This window comes from Cnephaeus nilssonii, assembly GCF_951640355.1.
Source record: "Cnephaeus nilssonii genome assembly, chromosome: 10".
Classification (NCBI taxonomy): domain Eukaryota; kingdom Metazoa; phylum Chordata; class Mammalia; order Chiroptera; family Vespertilionidae; genus Cnephaeus; species Cnephaeus nilssonii.
The window spans coordinates 49,171,513-49,187,936 of record NC_137081.1 but is presented as its reverse complement, the minus strand read 5'-3'; the positions used below and the strand labels follow the sequence as shown (position 1 = coordinate 49,187,936).

General features: G+C 40.2%; 1 protein-coding gene across 2 annotated transcripts in view; it reads left to right on the top strand.

The window, feature by feature from the left end:
• XIRP2 (xin actin binding repeat containing 2) overlaps positions 1-16,424 on the top strand; it is a gene marked incomplete at both ends in the record, with an annotated part of 265,489 nt that overhangs the window by 237,944 nt on the left and 11,121 nt on the right. Inside the window, 4 exons of one of the 2 annotated variants that reach the window (XM_079782428.1) lie at positions 4,189-4,299; positions 4,685-4,757; positions 5,651-5,781; positions 6,417-15,789. In XM_079782428.1, coding sequence (XP_079638554.1) covers positions 4,189-4,299; positions 4,685-4,757; positions 5,651-5,781; positions 6,417-15,789 — 9,688 coding nt within the window. The remainder of the gene's footprint in view (positions 1-4,188; positions 4,300-4,684; positions 4,758-5,650; positions 5,782-6,416; positions 15,790-16,424) is intronic. The other variant, XM_079782429.1, reaches the window with a different exon arrangement.

The following is a 16,424-nucleotide window of genomic DNA, read 5'->3' as shown; positions in this document are numbered from 1 at the left end:
ACCATAAAAAAAAAAAAAAGTCTGTCCTTTTCTTTCCTTGTTCATTATACTAGAATGGGTTTGCAATTTGGAGGGGGGGGGAGAAATGTACAAAGTCTTTTTCTACAATGATAATAACAATGAGAACTTGGGTAGACAGAATGTGAATTCTTTCCTGTGTGTAGAAATCTCCTTAGAAGAAGTGTATAGATTTTTGTAATGTACTTGGCTAATACATGAGCTGATATCAGATGGGTATGAGCCATGCAAACATCATGCTATTGTTTTGCAATTGTGCCATATTTTCTCCTTTAGGTTCCAAAATTAGGGTACATATATCATCTGTTTTTCTTTATTTTAATGGATGAATGGGATAAATAAACCAAGTTTAACTGTTATTTAGTGACTTACCCAAGAGTAGGCCCTACATAGTGGAGGAGGGAGTTAGTACTAACCCCCCATTTCTGAGTCCTGGTTAGTTTACCTATGACAAAAATGGCATTTTGTCTCTTGCAGCCTTATCTACATTTGAGTTTAATTTAAGGAAGCAATTTCATGAATTATTTTGTGTGCATTTATATGGTGTTCTGGCCAGAATTCTTTATTATATTTTATTTGATTAATTTTATTTCTTCCTGAGCATTAAGATGTTTCATCCTTTTACCTAACCCTATACTTTATAGATACCTGCAATTGGGAAGAATGAAAGTCGGATTTAAAATCCAAACAAAATAGTTGCAAAATGATGGAAACAAAATCTTGCAGTATTTTAAGAGAGACTTTATTTAAGTTACATTAACCAGGGGGCAGTAAAATTGATGCATTGAAACAAATATATCAAATTTATGTAGCAATTACAGTTCTATTTAGCAATAGCACATAAGTGCTAAAGTAGAAACTTATAACTCTAAACTTGTACTGTATATGTGTCATCTCTTACAAGAAAATATATTTAAAGATGATAGGATGGAGTGTTTTTACTCAAGTAAATATAAATTGTCTGGGACGCCATCATGCAATGACTGAAGAGCAGGCTGCGTGGGGTGACCAGGCCAGCAGGGGGGCAGTTGGGGGCAATCAGGCAGGTGCGGGGGGGGGGGGAGCGGGGGGGCGACCAGGCTAGCGGGGGGGAGGCAGTTAGGGGTGACCAGGCCGGCAGGGGGGGCAGTTAGGGGTGACCAGGCCAGCGGAGGGGATAGTTGGGGGCAACCAGGCCGGCAGGGGGGGCAGTGAGGGGCAACCAAATGAATGAACAGCAGGCTGCATGGGGCGACCAGGCCAGCAAGTGAGGGCAGTTGGGGGTGACCAGGCTGGCGGGGGGGGGGGCAGTTATGGGCGATCAGGCCGGCAGGCAGAGGCGGTTAGGGGTGATCAGGCCAGCAGGGGGGGCAGTTAGGGGTGACCAGGCTGGCAGGGGGGGCAGTTATGGGCGATCAGGCCGGCAGGCAGAGGCGGTTAGGGGTGATCAGGCTGGCAAGGGGGGCAGTTAGGGGTGATCAGGTAGGCAGAGGCCATTAGGGGCGATCAGGCAGGCAGGCAGGTGAGCGGTTAGGAGCCGGTTGTCCTGAATTGTGAGAGGGATGTCCGACTGCCAATTTAGGCCTGATCCCTGCAGTGGGACATCCCCTGAGGGGTCCCGGATTGGAGAGGGTGCAGGGTGGGCTGAGGGGACCCCCATGCACCAATTTCGTGCACCGGGCCTCTAGTCTATATATACAAGCCTAAGCAGTCGAACGACTGGTCGACCAGCCACTATGACGCGCACTGACCAGCAGGGGGCATATGCTCAATGGAGGAGTTGCCCCCTGGTGGTCAGTGCACTCCCACTGCAGGAGCGCTGCTTATCTGACCGATGGGTGCTAGACACAGGGCCCATGGCTGGCGAGCGCCACTTCGGCAGCTGTGAGCTCACGGCAGGCACAGTGGGGCTGGGATGAGCAGGAGAGGCAGGCAGGAATGGCAGGCGGCATTGAACTGCCAGTTTCGGCCCAATCCCCGTAGGCCACGCCAAGGGACCCCACTGGTGCACGAACCTGTAGAGTTATAAGTATTAAGTATAAAATGTTTGTCATGGAAAATTATAATTTTTAAAAAGTATCAAAGATACATTTATTTCTCCTAACATTTTGCATTTGTCTTTCTAAACACTCAGATCACAATACTGACTTTATTCTTTCAGCCTGATTATTAGCAATAAATATCAGAATCTAAAATTGCTGTGGGTTTCAGGCAAGTTTTTAAAAAATGCCAACTTGGTGCTAAATATGAGTGAGTGATGGAATGCTGACTGAGAAGTACATGCCCCAACTAAAAAGATTGGCTGCCAGTTTGGAATGTGAACCCAGTGTTGCCAGATCTTTAACATTTTAAAAAACAGGCAGAAATCTTCATTTTTGTCAGTGTTAACTAATTCAAAACTTTTTGAAAACTTTGAGTGGGCCAATAAACATGCCTCTGGGCCAGGGCTTGTCCCCTAGGCAAGATTCTATAGCAATGATCATGGTGCCCTTCAAGAAGAATCTTGATATTGGTCAGATTCCCACTGTCCTTGGCTCTTTCATTTACTGTAAATGTCTGACTGCTGCCTGGTTAATTGTAACTTTAACCCTTATACCAAATACTCTGGGGAGGGAGGGAGAGCCATCCACTACAAGTCCACTAGCAAAAACAAACAAACAAAAAACAACCCATAAGTCAATATCTCATGAACTGATTTTAAACTTATTCTTGGTTTAAAGGATTCCAATCTGATAGCTTAAAACTATTCAACTCCATGTAAAACTTAAACAAAACTTTAGTGTTCCTATTTGAGTAGTAGTAATGCACCTTTGCTCACTTGATTATTCCCTATTGAGTCAAATTTTTCAAAATCAGTATTTGTTAGTCATGTAGATGTCAAGGTAAAAATGAACTCCCAACTTCAAATGACTTCATATACATGTGTTCCTGGAGAGTCTTCTATCCTAAGATTTTTAGCAGTATGTCAACTGCTTCATCATATCAATCAATCAACAGTTGTATACTTGTGTCAGACCACATTCTGTAGTAACAGCAGAATGTAGTAATTTTGTTGGATCAACAAAATTAATAGGATCTTTAAAATTCCAATTCAGCCAGGGTCATCTGTGCTAACCAAAATCAAAAGTATGCCTATGTGTAAAGAGAGAAATACACACTAGCACAATGTGGTCTGTTTATACTGCTTATATTTAATGGTTACATTCTTCAATTGAACTCTGGATGTGTCATCTAACTAGATCAGGGGTCCTCAAACTTTTTAAACAGGGGGCCAGTTCACTGTCCCTCAGACCATTGGAGGGCTGGACTATAGTTTAAAAAAAAACTATGAACAAATTCCTATGCACACTGCACATATCTTATTTTGAAGTAAAAAAACAAAATGGCAAAAACACCCGCATGTGGCCTGCGGGCCATAGTTTGAGGACGCCTGAACTAGATGGTCAACTTGAAGTCCAGATGTTTTTCTGTAACATGAAAATTTGGCTTATAAACAACAAAATATATTTATTTTTCATCAATAATCTACATTTTCTTTTTGAGGTTTATATTTCTCATACTGGGTACAAGTTGCTTCATTAGTATTTTTTTTTTCTTACTATGGGTGGCTCTCAAAGATATCTATGTCCTAATCTCCAGAATTTGTGGAAATGTTAAATTACATGACAAAGAATAATTAAGATTTCAGGGGAAATTAGGGCTGCTAATCAGTTGACTTTTTCACAGGGAGATAATCCTGGATTATTCAAATTATTACAAGGTCCTTAAAGTAGAAAGGGTGGCGGGGGGGGGGGGAGTTCAGAGGAGAGATTCAGAGAGATGGCAGTGTAAGAAACTCTCAGCCTGATAGAGAAGGGGGCCATAAACCAAGGAAAATGGGTACCCTCTTAAATTGCAAAAGGATTCTCCCCTAGAGCTACAGAAAGGAATGCATACCTTCTGACATCTGCCAATACCCAGAGAGATCCATTCAGGGCTTCTGACTTACAGAACAGTAAGATATTGAGTTTGTGTAATTTTAAGTCACTAAATTTGTGATCATTTGTTACAGCAGCCAAGCAAACTAATTCTTTTTCAGAGGCCTCTATCACTGAAATTGCATTAACAAAAAAAGTTAAAATTTTCAGACTTTTCTTAAGGTATGTTTATTCATGCATCCATTCACCCATTCATTCATTCATTTATTTTCAGGAGGTAATCCGCAGCAGTCAGCTTGACATTTCAAGAAGCAGCCAGGAAATGGAAAGAAATGAACAGGAAACTTCCAAAGCACACAAAATAGATGTTCTTGGAACAGAAATGGTAACTACTTAGAAAGACATCACTTTCCAAACAGTTTTCAGACCTGTGTGGAAATTTTTACCTTGCTGCAAGCAATTGCTTTACTTGTACTTTATGTCTTTAATATCAATTCATCAGTGTTTCCTTTCCCATTTTGGAGTTGACAATCTTTGAAAAAATGAAACAAGCACCCTAAATATATGAGTGCACTTTATGTGTCAATCCATACATGTTCTGTTATAGCATGAGCCCCTGCATTAAAATATGAGGTAAAAGCATTTAACATCTCTCAATGTGCACTGAAGTCTTGGATGAAAATCACCATGAAATAATAAATACATGTGCAATACTAAAATCACTGACTTCTTTAAAATAATTATTTATTTAAAATTATCTTTATACACAGGTCTCTCATCTTGAAAAGCACACTGAGGAAATAAACCAAGCTTCCCAGTTACATCAATATGTTCAAGAAACAGGTCAGAGTCTGGTATTATTTGACCCAAATATTCTTTTCTTCTATTCATATGTCTGTGTTTGAATGGAGGACTTCCAAAGCACAATCCTCTCACTATGCAAAGTTGATAACTGTGACTCATCATCCCAAAGGGAACAGGGTAGTATTTCTGTGTATAATTATGTTCTACCTGTGGTGATAGATGCAATAAGCTTCTAAAATAGTTCATTGCTCATCAACCTATGATGTATTCCTCCTAAAAGCTAGGTGATAAGCTAACCACCTCTGAATTGCTTTTTGCCTCAGGGAACTATAATAAAACTTGATGTTCATCAAGCTCCTTGAGAACAGATATGTTATCTAGATTGTATTACTTTTAATAACAGATTTAAGCATGTTTAAGGCCACTTCTCCAACCTACAGATATGAGATTAAACTAAAGGCAAATCTGTGCAAGTTTGCATAAAATGTGTACTGTTTGTCTTACCTATACAAGGGGAATGAGAAGTTTTGTTGTCCTGAAGAGCTAAAAGGGAAGATTTAAGCCACCTGTTATTGGAATGTTACTTGACTATTTTGTTTTTTCTTAAGGAAGTCGGTCTTCCTTTTGCGTTCTTCTCCTGCTCTTTTCATGTTTTATAACTTTTACAACTTTTTTTCTTAAACATAAAAGTAAAACATGCTTGCAGAAAATTTAGAAAATATATATAATTAAAATAAATAGCAGTCTCATCACTTATGACTTCCCATTCAGAGATAACCACCACTATTTTATTTTGTATATTTCTTGACCTATGTACCTTGATTCTCTTTACTGAACTTATATTGTGAGAAGTTTCCCATGGAACCATAATTTTTTCTCAAACATCATGTTTGTTAGTTACATAATATCTTTGTGCTCTTTTCTACTTGTAGTCATAGATACACCTGAAGACGAAGAAATTCCAAAGGTTTCAACTAAGTTTTTAAAAGAGCAATTTGAAAAATCTGCCCAGGAAAAGGTCCTTTGTTCTGATAAAGAAGCAACTCCAGCCAAGCAAATTAAGGTAAGACAATTTTTCTACATATTAAGTATGAAGCTAGATGGAAATGCATAGCATTTTCCAATTATTGAATGTTTGAGATGGTTTTTCAACAACAACAAAAAATATTCTGAACATTGCTTATTCTGTCTCATAGAAGAATATTATTCTACTACTTGAGGAAAGCAATAGAATTAGAACATTTCTTGCTAGAGAAAATAGGGGAAGAAAAATTGTGTATGCTCTAAACTTTAATAACTAATATTAGATAAAATAATAAAGTCAAGTTTAAATGCCAGATACCTAAACAAAGCAAAACAATCATCAAAACAAGTACTTTAAGACTTTTATTGTTTCCTTCTAGATTACTCGGCACAGTACATTAAGTAAGGAGGAAAAATAACCAAGATTTTATGTATATGTTACAATACTGAGTCATTGATGTAGCAAATGGGAAATATAATTCAAATGTGCAAGGAGATTATAGGAAAGGTAGTAATGACTACTGAATATTGTTTCTAAGTAAGTTTCTAAATGGAGTATGTCACCTGTTGTTCCCAGTGGAGGTTTCCTAGCAGATGGATAGGTGAAGAGCAGTGCCTAGGCAGTCTCCCCCACTCTACCCATCTTTATAAGATTTGATTTTCTCTCCCTTAAAGATTGAAAGTGAATATGAAGATATTTTAAAGCCATCATCAATTGTGGGTACCTCTTCCACTTTTTGCACTTCAACCAGCCAGAAGAAGGAAACATTAACCACAAGATATAGTGACCACAGTGCCACTTCCTCAACTCTGGCACAAGTTCATGCCAGTCCTTCGGGAAAGACAGAAGAATTTCCTCCTCCCCCACCTGATATACTTCAAACACCATTAGAGGTGACAGCATTTTCCCAGTCCCCTGAATTTCCCAGTCCTCCTAAAATACCACCAGTCCCCAAAGAATTATATTCCAAGCAAAGAAATTTGTATGAATTAAACCGTTTATATAAACACATCCATCCTGAGTTAAGAAAAAACTTGGAAAAAGATTATATCAGTGAGGTTTCTGAAATTGTTTCTAGTCAAGTGAACACAGGGAGCTCAGTTTCAGCAGATGTACAACAAGCCCGGTATGTTTTTGAAAATACAAATGACAGTTCTCAAAACACTCTCAACTCAGAAAGAGAACACTTGGAGTGGGATGAAATTCTGAAAGGAGAGGTGCAGTCCATAAGATGGATCTTTGAGAATCAGCCATTAGACTCTATCAACAATGGCTCTCCAGAGGAAGATAACATCTCCAAGGGCATTGCTGATCAGGAAATCATTGCTGGTGGTGATGTGAAATATACCACCTGGATGTTTGAAACCCAACCCATAGATACACTGGGGGATCATTCTTCTAGCATTGAAGAAAATGCTGAAAAAATTCCTGAGCTAGCCAGAGGAGACGTCCGCACAGCCCGGTGGATGTTTGAAACAAAGCCATTAGACTCAATGAATAAAATGCATCAAAGTCCAGAGGAATCAGTGATGACTGCCGTAACAGACATAACTGGGGGAGATGTCAAGACTGTGAGATACATGTTTGAAACTCAACATCTGGATCAACTTGGGCAGCTTCATTCAATGGATGAGGTTCACCTCCTGCAACTCAGGTCTGAGCTCAAAGAAATTAAGGGAAATGTTAAGAGAAGTATAAAATGTTTTGAAACTCAACCATTATATGTTATTAGAGATGGTTTAGGTCAAATGCTAGAAATTAAAACTGTTCACAGAGAAGATGTTGAAAAGGGTGATGTGAGAACAGCACGTTGGATGTTTGAAACACAGCCCTTGGACACAATTAACAAGGATATCACTGAAATTAAAGTCGTCAGAGGAATATCCATGGAGGAAAATGTCAAAGGTGGGGTGAGTAGGGCAAAGTGGTTATTTGAGACTCAACCTTTGGAGAAAATCAAAGAAGATTCAGAAGAGGTCATCACTGAAAAGGAAACAATAATAGGTACAGATGTCTCCAGAAAGTGTTGGATGTTTGAAACACAGCCATTAGACATTTTAAATGAAGTTCCTGATGCAGGTCCTCTAAGATCTGAAGAGAAAATAGGGGGTGATGTACAAACTACTAAGCATCTATTTGAAACACTTCCAATAGAGGCTTTAAAAGACAGCCCGGATGTAGGAAAACTTCAAAAAATCACTGCCTCTGAAGAAGAAAAGGGGGATGTTAGGCACCAAAAATGGATTTTTGAAACCCAACCTCTGGAAGAAATTAGAGAAGATAAAAAAGAATACATACAAACAGTGAAACTTGAAGAAGTTGAAAGAGGAGATGTAAGAAATTACACACATATCTTTGAATCAAACAATTTAATTAAATTTGATGCATCACATAAGATAGAGGTGGAGGGAGTCACAAGAGGTGCTGTAGAGTTAAATAAGTCACTCTTTGAAACAACACCACTTTATGCCATTCAAGATCACCTTGGCAAATATCATCAGGTAAAGACAGTCCAGCAAGAAGAAATACTAAGAGGTGACGTAAGAAGCTGTAGGTGGCTTTTTGAAACACGGCCCATTGACCAGTTTGATGAAAGCATTCACAAATTTCAGATAATTAGAGGAATATCTGCTCAAGAAATACAAAATGGAAATGTGAAATCTGCTAAATGGCTGTTTGAAACCCAACCTCTTGATTCAATTAAATATTTTAGTAATATGGAAGAATTAGAAAGTAAAACTGAGCAAGCTACAGATATTGTTAAAGGGGATGTCAAAACCTGTAAATGGCTTTTTGAAACCCAGCCAATGGAGTCTCTTTATGAAAAAGTTTCATTAATGACTGGCAGTGAAGAAATTCTTAAGGGAGATGTCAAAGCCTGTACTTGGCTCTTTGAAACCCAGCCACTTGATAGCATAAAAGATGACTCTGAAGCAACAGTCAAATTGCAAACTATAAAACAGGAGGAGATCCAAGGTGGGAATGTTCATACAGCACGTTTTCTTTTTGAGACAGAAAATTTAGACAGCATACAAGGAGAAGAAGGAAAGGAAATCAAGCCTGTGCAGATGGATATCCAAGCTGGGGATGTCTCCAGCATGCGACATAAATTTGAAAATCAGTCCTTAGATTCTATAAGTTCCAGTTCAGAGGAAGTTTTGAAAAAGATCAAAATGCTAAAGACTGAAGATATTCAGAAAGGCAATGTTTTAAATTGTAGGTGGCTTTTTGAAAACCAACCCATTGATAGGATCAAAGAAGGCCAAGAAGGTGATGAATTAGTTAAGACAGTGACAGACATACAAGGTGGGGATGTAAGAAAGGGGTGCTTTATCTTTGAGACTTTTTCTTTAGATGAGATTAAAGAAGAATCTGACTACATCAGCACCAAAGAATCAATTACTGAAGAAGTAATAAAAGGTGATGTAAAAAGCTACAGAATGCTCTTTGAAACCCAGCCACTCTATGCAATTCAAGACCGGGAAGGGCATTATCATGAAGTGACAACAGTTAAAAAGGAAGAGGTAATCCACGGAGATGTACGAGGGACAAGGTGGCTTTTTGAAACAAAACCGTTAGACTCAATTAATGAATCAGATACTGTGTATCTTATTAAATCTGTCACACAAGAAGATATTCAGAAAGGAGAGGTTAGTTCTGTCAGATATAGATTTGAAACGCAGCCACTAGATCAGATTTCAGAAGAACCACGTGATATTGTGCCCACTGTAGACCATATTCAAGGTGGGGATGTAAAGACAAGTAAACAATTTTTTGAGTCTGACAATTTTAATAAGAATGCTTATATCAGAACAGTAAGTGTCAATGAAATACAAAAGGGCAATGTTAAAACATCTACTTGGCTATTTGAAACCCACACTATAGATGAGCTGAGAGGAGAAGGGTCAGAATATGAAAATATCAAAACAGTCACTCAGCAAGACGTGCAGAGAGGTGATGTTAAGCAGGCAGTGTGGCTTTTTGAAAATCAGACTTTGGATTCTATTAAGGAAACAGATGAAAGTGTCACAAAAATCACCAAGGAAGAAATCCCTTCTTCTGATGTTAAGACAACTACATGGCTGTTTGAAACTACACCCCTTCATAAATTTAATGAAAATGGGGTAGAAAAGGTGGAAATTATTGGCAAAAGCATTAAAGAAACCTTAGAAGAACTCTACTCTCAAAAAGTTATAGAGGCTCCTGGAATCATCATTGAAGCTGATGAAGTTGGGGATGTTCGAATGGCAAAATATAAGCTAATGAGTCAAACATCTCCTGAGATACAGAAAGAAGAAGTTATCAGGGTTGATCTTAGAAAAATAATGCTGGGCCTACTTTCCAAAAGAGACTATACGCAAAGAGAGATTGTGGTTAGTGAAGAAGAGAAGGGAAATGTTAATTTGACCAAAACTCAGTTATTAAACAGGTCAACAGAATGCCATGCTGAAAAAGAAGAGATAGTGAGTGGTGATGTGCAACAAGCAATAAAAAACCTGTTCTCTGAAGAAAGATCTGTAAAGAAAGGCATTTTAATTCAGGAGGATGAAAGAGGAGATATTAATATGACCATCTATTGTCTTCTTCATGAAAATGCTGGTGATACAATTGAGCATGAAGAAGTAATAGGGGGTGATGTAAAACGTACCATTCATAATTTGCTATCTTCCATATCAAACTATGAAACATCTGAAAGGGTGAAAATCGATGCCTCTGAGAGGGGAAATGTTCAGTTTTTCACAACATGCATAGAAAGTGGTGCTTTGGATTATCTCAAACAACTCCAGCTAGGGTCAGATGAAACAGTAACAGCTGAGACACAAGAGACAGAGGAAGAAATAATTGGTGGTGATGTAGAGGGCACAAAACTGTTACTAAATAAAAGGCAGTCTCAGGTTGAACGTACTGTTAATGAAACTGATATCATTCCAGGAGATGTGCATAATGCAGTGAAAGTTTTCATGACAGAGCCTCAGAGTACAGCTTGTAAGGCACCCAAAGAAGAAATTGTAAAAGGTGATTTGAAATCAACCCTAAATTCCCTCAGCCAGGCCATAAATCAGAAAACAGTGGCTAAAACGGAAGAAATTGTAAAAGGCAACATGCTGGCCACACTCAAGTCACTTAAGGAATTAAGCCAACCATATAAGGAATCTAAACAGGCCAATGCCATCCCTGATGATTTTGAGAAAGCTATTGAATGCCTTGAGAAGACTGCAAACACAAGGACAGAAATCCTGAAAAAGGAGCTTATCCGAGATGACCTTGAAAGCTCATTAAGAAATCTGAAAGATGCACAAAGAGCTTTCAAAGAGGTAAATAAAAAAGGTGCAATCAAAAAAGGTGTGCAAGCTGCGATGGTAGAATCCTCACACGAGCAGAACACAGAGATTTGTCAGATGGCTGTCCAGACAGACAGAAAACATGTTCTTCAGCCGAGACCAGGACCACTGGAGCCAGTGGCCAGGTGGCCAGGGGGTACAGACACTCTCAACCAAACTACCGGTAAATCTTGTCATGGGAATTTAATAGAAGAAAGAACTGAGGTTAATCTTCCAAAAGCCCCTAAAGGCACTGTAAAGATTGTCATAGATCGTGAACAAAACAATGACGCTCTTGAGAAAAGCCTTAGAAAACTATCTAATTCACACCACAAAGCTATTAAAAATGTGTTGGAATCAGGCGACAAAATGGGTGTATGGACTGATACCTCAACAGAGCAGCATCTTAGAGATGAACATATTAGCAGACAATTGACTTCAACTGTGTCAGTTAAGGAAAATCTAAAAACTAAGGAATTGGAGACAGTGAACGAACAGAAGAAGGATGCTGTCTTTAACTCTACCCAATCTATTGATAAAGCAGTTGCAAAGCAACAAACTCAAACTTGCAAACTGATGAATGAGCACCAGAAGACTGAGTCTTTCCCTGTAAAGAGCTCTAAAAATATAGAAAACAGTAAACTATCTATAGATACACAAAGCTCTAACCGTAGTCCATCCCAGGGTCCAGTCAACAAGATGGTTAGAGAAACTGGTGAAGTTTCAGGGGACGTTCAGAAGCAAACCTTGTTAAGGCAAGAGAAGAAATATTGTAATAAAGATATAAAGAAAAAGAATGTGAACCCTCAGCCAATGTGGCAGACTTTGCCTGTAGATCAAGACATATCAAATGTAACCGAAGTAAAAGTCTTCCAAAAAAGCCTCAATAAATTTAAGGCAACCGACAAAAAGCAGAAGACTGATGTTTATCTGAACAGCCAGGACTTTCTAATGAAGACAAATACTTCCACAGACTTAAAACAGGCAATGGAAATGTCCTTTAATCAAATCAACTTGAACCCTGAAAATAATGTAAAAGAAAGTGAGTGCCCTCTTCCACCTCCATCTCCACCTCCTCCTCCAGCTTCCAATGCATCATCTGAAATAGAATTTCCTCTTCCTCCTCCACCTCCTTTAATGATGTTGCCTGAAAAAAACGGGTTTCCTCCCTCACTGTCCACAGAGAAGTTAAAGGCTGAATGTGAACATTTCCCAGGCCTCCCTCTTCCTCCACCACCAGAGGATGAGAAAGCTGAAAGAGAATATCAATCGATGTTTCTACCACCTCCCCCTCCTCCAACTCCATCTCTAAACCCAGCACAGCTCCTTCCCTCCTCTGTTCAAGAAGAGCACAGTGGCGCATTCGTACAATATTCCCAAGAAGAAGCCTCAAGCTCTCAGCAAAGTCATTCTCAAGCTAAAATCACAACAGGAAAATCAGGAGGACGTCAGCCACCTCCCACATTACCGAAACCCAAACTTCCCAAGCACTTAGAAGACAAAATGTTTCATGGTTCCCCAAGAACTGAACTGAAAAATTCCCTGACAGATATGGAATGTAAAATCACTCCCTCAAAGGATCAGAAAAGAGTAATAACAGTGACTAGCGATGAACAAACAGAGACGAAGCAGAACATATCTAGAAAAAGTCTTTCTGAAAGAAAACAATTATCTATGCACTCTACAAGGTCTCTCTCACAGACAATTCCAGAAACCTTACCCCCTAAGGAAAAACAAGGAAAAACACCTCTCGTCAAATCTCATTCATTTCCTGCGGGTTCAGGACAACAAAGTCCAAAACCTTACATGAGAAAATTTAAGACACCTTTAATGGTCGCTGAAGAAAAATATAGACAACAGAGAGAAGAGCTTGAAAAACAGAAACAGGAGAGTTTTTGCTACAACATAGTCAAAACAGAATGCCCAAGCCAAAACATATCAGAGTTGGAAAAGCAAGTGCTGTTACAAAAAACAAATGAGGCGGTTCCTCTCCCTGGAATGGATTCAGGGGTCACTGTGGCCCAACCCCGCCCTGACTCTCAAGTACGAGGAGTGTGTACTGATAACACGCTTTCCACACCAGCAGTAACAGCTGCCGCCGAGAGGCTCCAACGTGTCCTAGCAGCCTCAGAAGACAAAGATGCCATGACAAAGGAGGTTTTACAGAGCTCCAGGGACATAAGACTATCTAAGTCAGCTTGTGAGATTCAACAGAGTCACCAAGAACATAGTACACAGCAAACACAACAGAAGAAGTATCTGGGGCAGTTGCACTTGCCCCAAAGCAAACCAGCTTCCCCCAGTTTCAAAGTTAGAACCATCAAGCTTCCAACTCTAGATCATAAATTAAATGAGACAGACCACAGCTACGAAAGCCATAAAAGGCATTCTGAAGTTGATGTTCAAACCATTTCCAAACAACAGCATCAGGAAACCGAGGAAACGGAAGCAAGCACTGAATATAGTAATAAGCAATCGGTGGCTGAAAAATATCATCAATTGCCTAAGAAGGAAAAAAGAGTAACAATACAATTGCCTACAGATCTCTCAGGGAAAAGCCATGATAGTAAGCGCAACATAGTTCATGAGAAGCAAAGAGAATTTAGAGAATTTGAGAGGGGAACACTTCTAGAAAGTGAAGGAACAATTCAGGGCCCACCGGCCATTAGTCCAAAAGAAGAGAGAATAACAGTTGAAAGCAAACAAGAACATTTAAATAAATTGGCACAGAAGGTAGTCAAGCAAAAGGTTACAGAGGCACATATTGATTCACGGACTGAGAATTTTCAGCAAACACACATACAGAGTTCTGAAAGTCAAGTTGAACATAAAAAATTGCCCCAGCCATACAGTAATCTTCAGGAAGAAAAATGGCTTGGAGTCAAGGGCATACAACAGAAACAAGTCTTTTCTAATACTAAAGATTCAAAGCGAGAGATTACACAAAACAAATCTTTATTTTCCTCTGTGAAAGAATCCCAGAAGGATAATGGAAAATGTGCTATAAATGTATTGGAATTTTTGAGAAAACGTGAAGAACTACAACAGATTTTGTCTAGGATAAAACAGTTTGAAGCAGAACCAGATACAAATGGCCTTAAAACATTTCAGACACTGTTAAACATTACTCCGGTATGGCTATTAAGTGAGGAAAAAAGAGAGTACGGAGCTCGCATTACTGTGGAGAATAACATGGAAAAAATCAAAGAAGAAATAACGCATATTAAAACTCAAGCAGAGGACATGCTTGTGTCTTGCGAAAATATAATTCAAACAGCCATGACCTCCTCTAAAGCAGGAAAGCAGGGAAATAAACCTACTGGACTTCATGAAACATTACCCAACGTGTCCAATGTTAAAGTCAACTCTAATAAAAACACTGAGCGGGAGGAAAATGCCATTGTAGAGAAAACACAGCACCACCAAATAGAAACCCATTCTGCAGCGACTACCCGTGATCAGGTGAAGAAGACCCACCAGAAGATCACATTGGAGGAGAGCAAGATTCCCCCTCCCTCCTTAAAAACACGCGCACCGTCACCCACTTTTATAACCATCGAGTCCACTGCCCGGCGAACAGAAACCGCTACGAAGGATGAGCTTTCCCAGTCCCCTAAGAAGGACAGCTCTGCTGAACCATCGCCACCAAGGGCGCCTGTGTCACCAACATCTAGAACTCACGGTGCAAATACCTCCCCTTCTCCACCCAGGAGTCGCTCGGAACAACTGGTCAAACTCAAGGACACCACTGCAAAGCTAGCCAGGGGGCCCCTCCCGGGCTCCGCAGGGACCCCGGTTCCGGTTCCCATTGTGGAGAAGAGGGCCGAGGTCATCCCGTCGCCTGCAACCCTCCGCCGGCAGATTAAGATAGAAACCCGTGGCAGGGACTCTCCTACCATAACAATACCGATCCACGTGAATGCGGTGGAGAGGGGTTCCTTCAGAGAAGCCATGGAAGCTCAAGAGGAAGTCAGGACCGTAGAGAAAAGGGCCACGTACCTTCACCAGGACGGAGTGCACGCCACACCGGGCGCGGGGCCGGACACGGAGAGTTTCGACTCCGTGGAAATCATCCGCAGGGTGGACGGGCCTCGCCGGTCGGAGCACACGCAGCGGTACGAGGCAGCCAACCGAGCGGTGCAAGTGGCCGGGCCTTTTGTGAATGGCCATGACCGTGAAATCAACAGGTGGTTCAGGGAGTTTGAGGGGGGCCCGGTTTTCGAAGCAGAGTCAAATACCAGAGTTTATGCAAACGGAGAAGCAAAGGAGACGCAAGAAAGTCGCGCGTTTCGTAGGGAGGGATTTGGATTAACCTCTGTAGAAAACTCTAGTTTCACAGGCTTCTCCAGCAGTCGCCCTAGCGAGCGGCAGGACAGCACTCCTGGGAGGCAGCCCAGGGCTCACTGTGAAGCCAGGGCTCCCGGGGAGCTTTTCTCCGGGGTGGAAGCCTTTGAGAGTCGAGTTGTGGGGTCCAAGAGGACAGTGTCTCCGTCGTCGCTTACCTCCAAAGCTGGCAAGTCCGGCTTTGACTTCAAGCATGCCCCGCCCACCTATGAAGATGTCATCGCTGGCCATATTTTGGATATTGCTGACTCGCCTACAGATTTAAGGCGGCATTTTCAAAAGACGTGGCAGGAGAGTGAAAGGGTTTTTAAAAGCGTGGAATATGAGACCTCGGATGCTGAGATGAGAACCGCCTTCCAAGAGGAAGCTGCCTTCCTAAGTGGTAAATGAGCTTGCAAAACGTGAAGTAAGATTAACCCATTTAAAGGCACGTGTCCCGTAGCTAAAATGATTTGCAGTTAAAAGAGTGCGTGGAAATAACCAAACAACATAACCTAAGACTAACAGTTCTCCCTTGTTGCCGATGTCCTTCTCTTTACGGTGCTTGCTTTACTACTTTCTCTTTACAAAAGCTTCTATTATGATTTGTCTGCACTGTGTGAAAGTAACAAATACTATTACCTATATCGATTATTGAGACTTATATTTGTCAAGGTAAATAAGAGTTTGGATAAAGCAGCAGATATAATAATTGTAATTGTGATAGTATTAATGATTATATATAATTATATACTTATTAATAAGTATACACCCATATGACATTGTTAATATTCCTTATTAAAAGTTGTTATTTCATCTACTTATTTAAGACAATAGTAGATAATATCCCTTGACCTACTATTGATGTATTTTTAACTGCCAGACTTTAAGTGGTGTTTGCGTTTGAATTCAATACAGCCTGGTAATAGTCCAAGAAACACTTTACCCTTATCATATGTGCTTTAAGGATTTTATTGATTGGTATTTTGAAAAAAGTGTAGGTATGGAATTAGAACTTTTATATATTTAATCATTGTT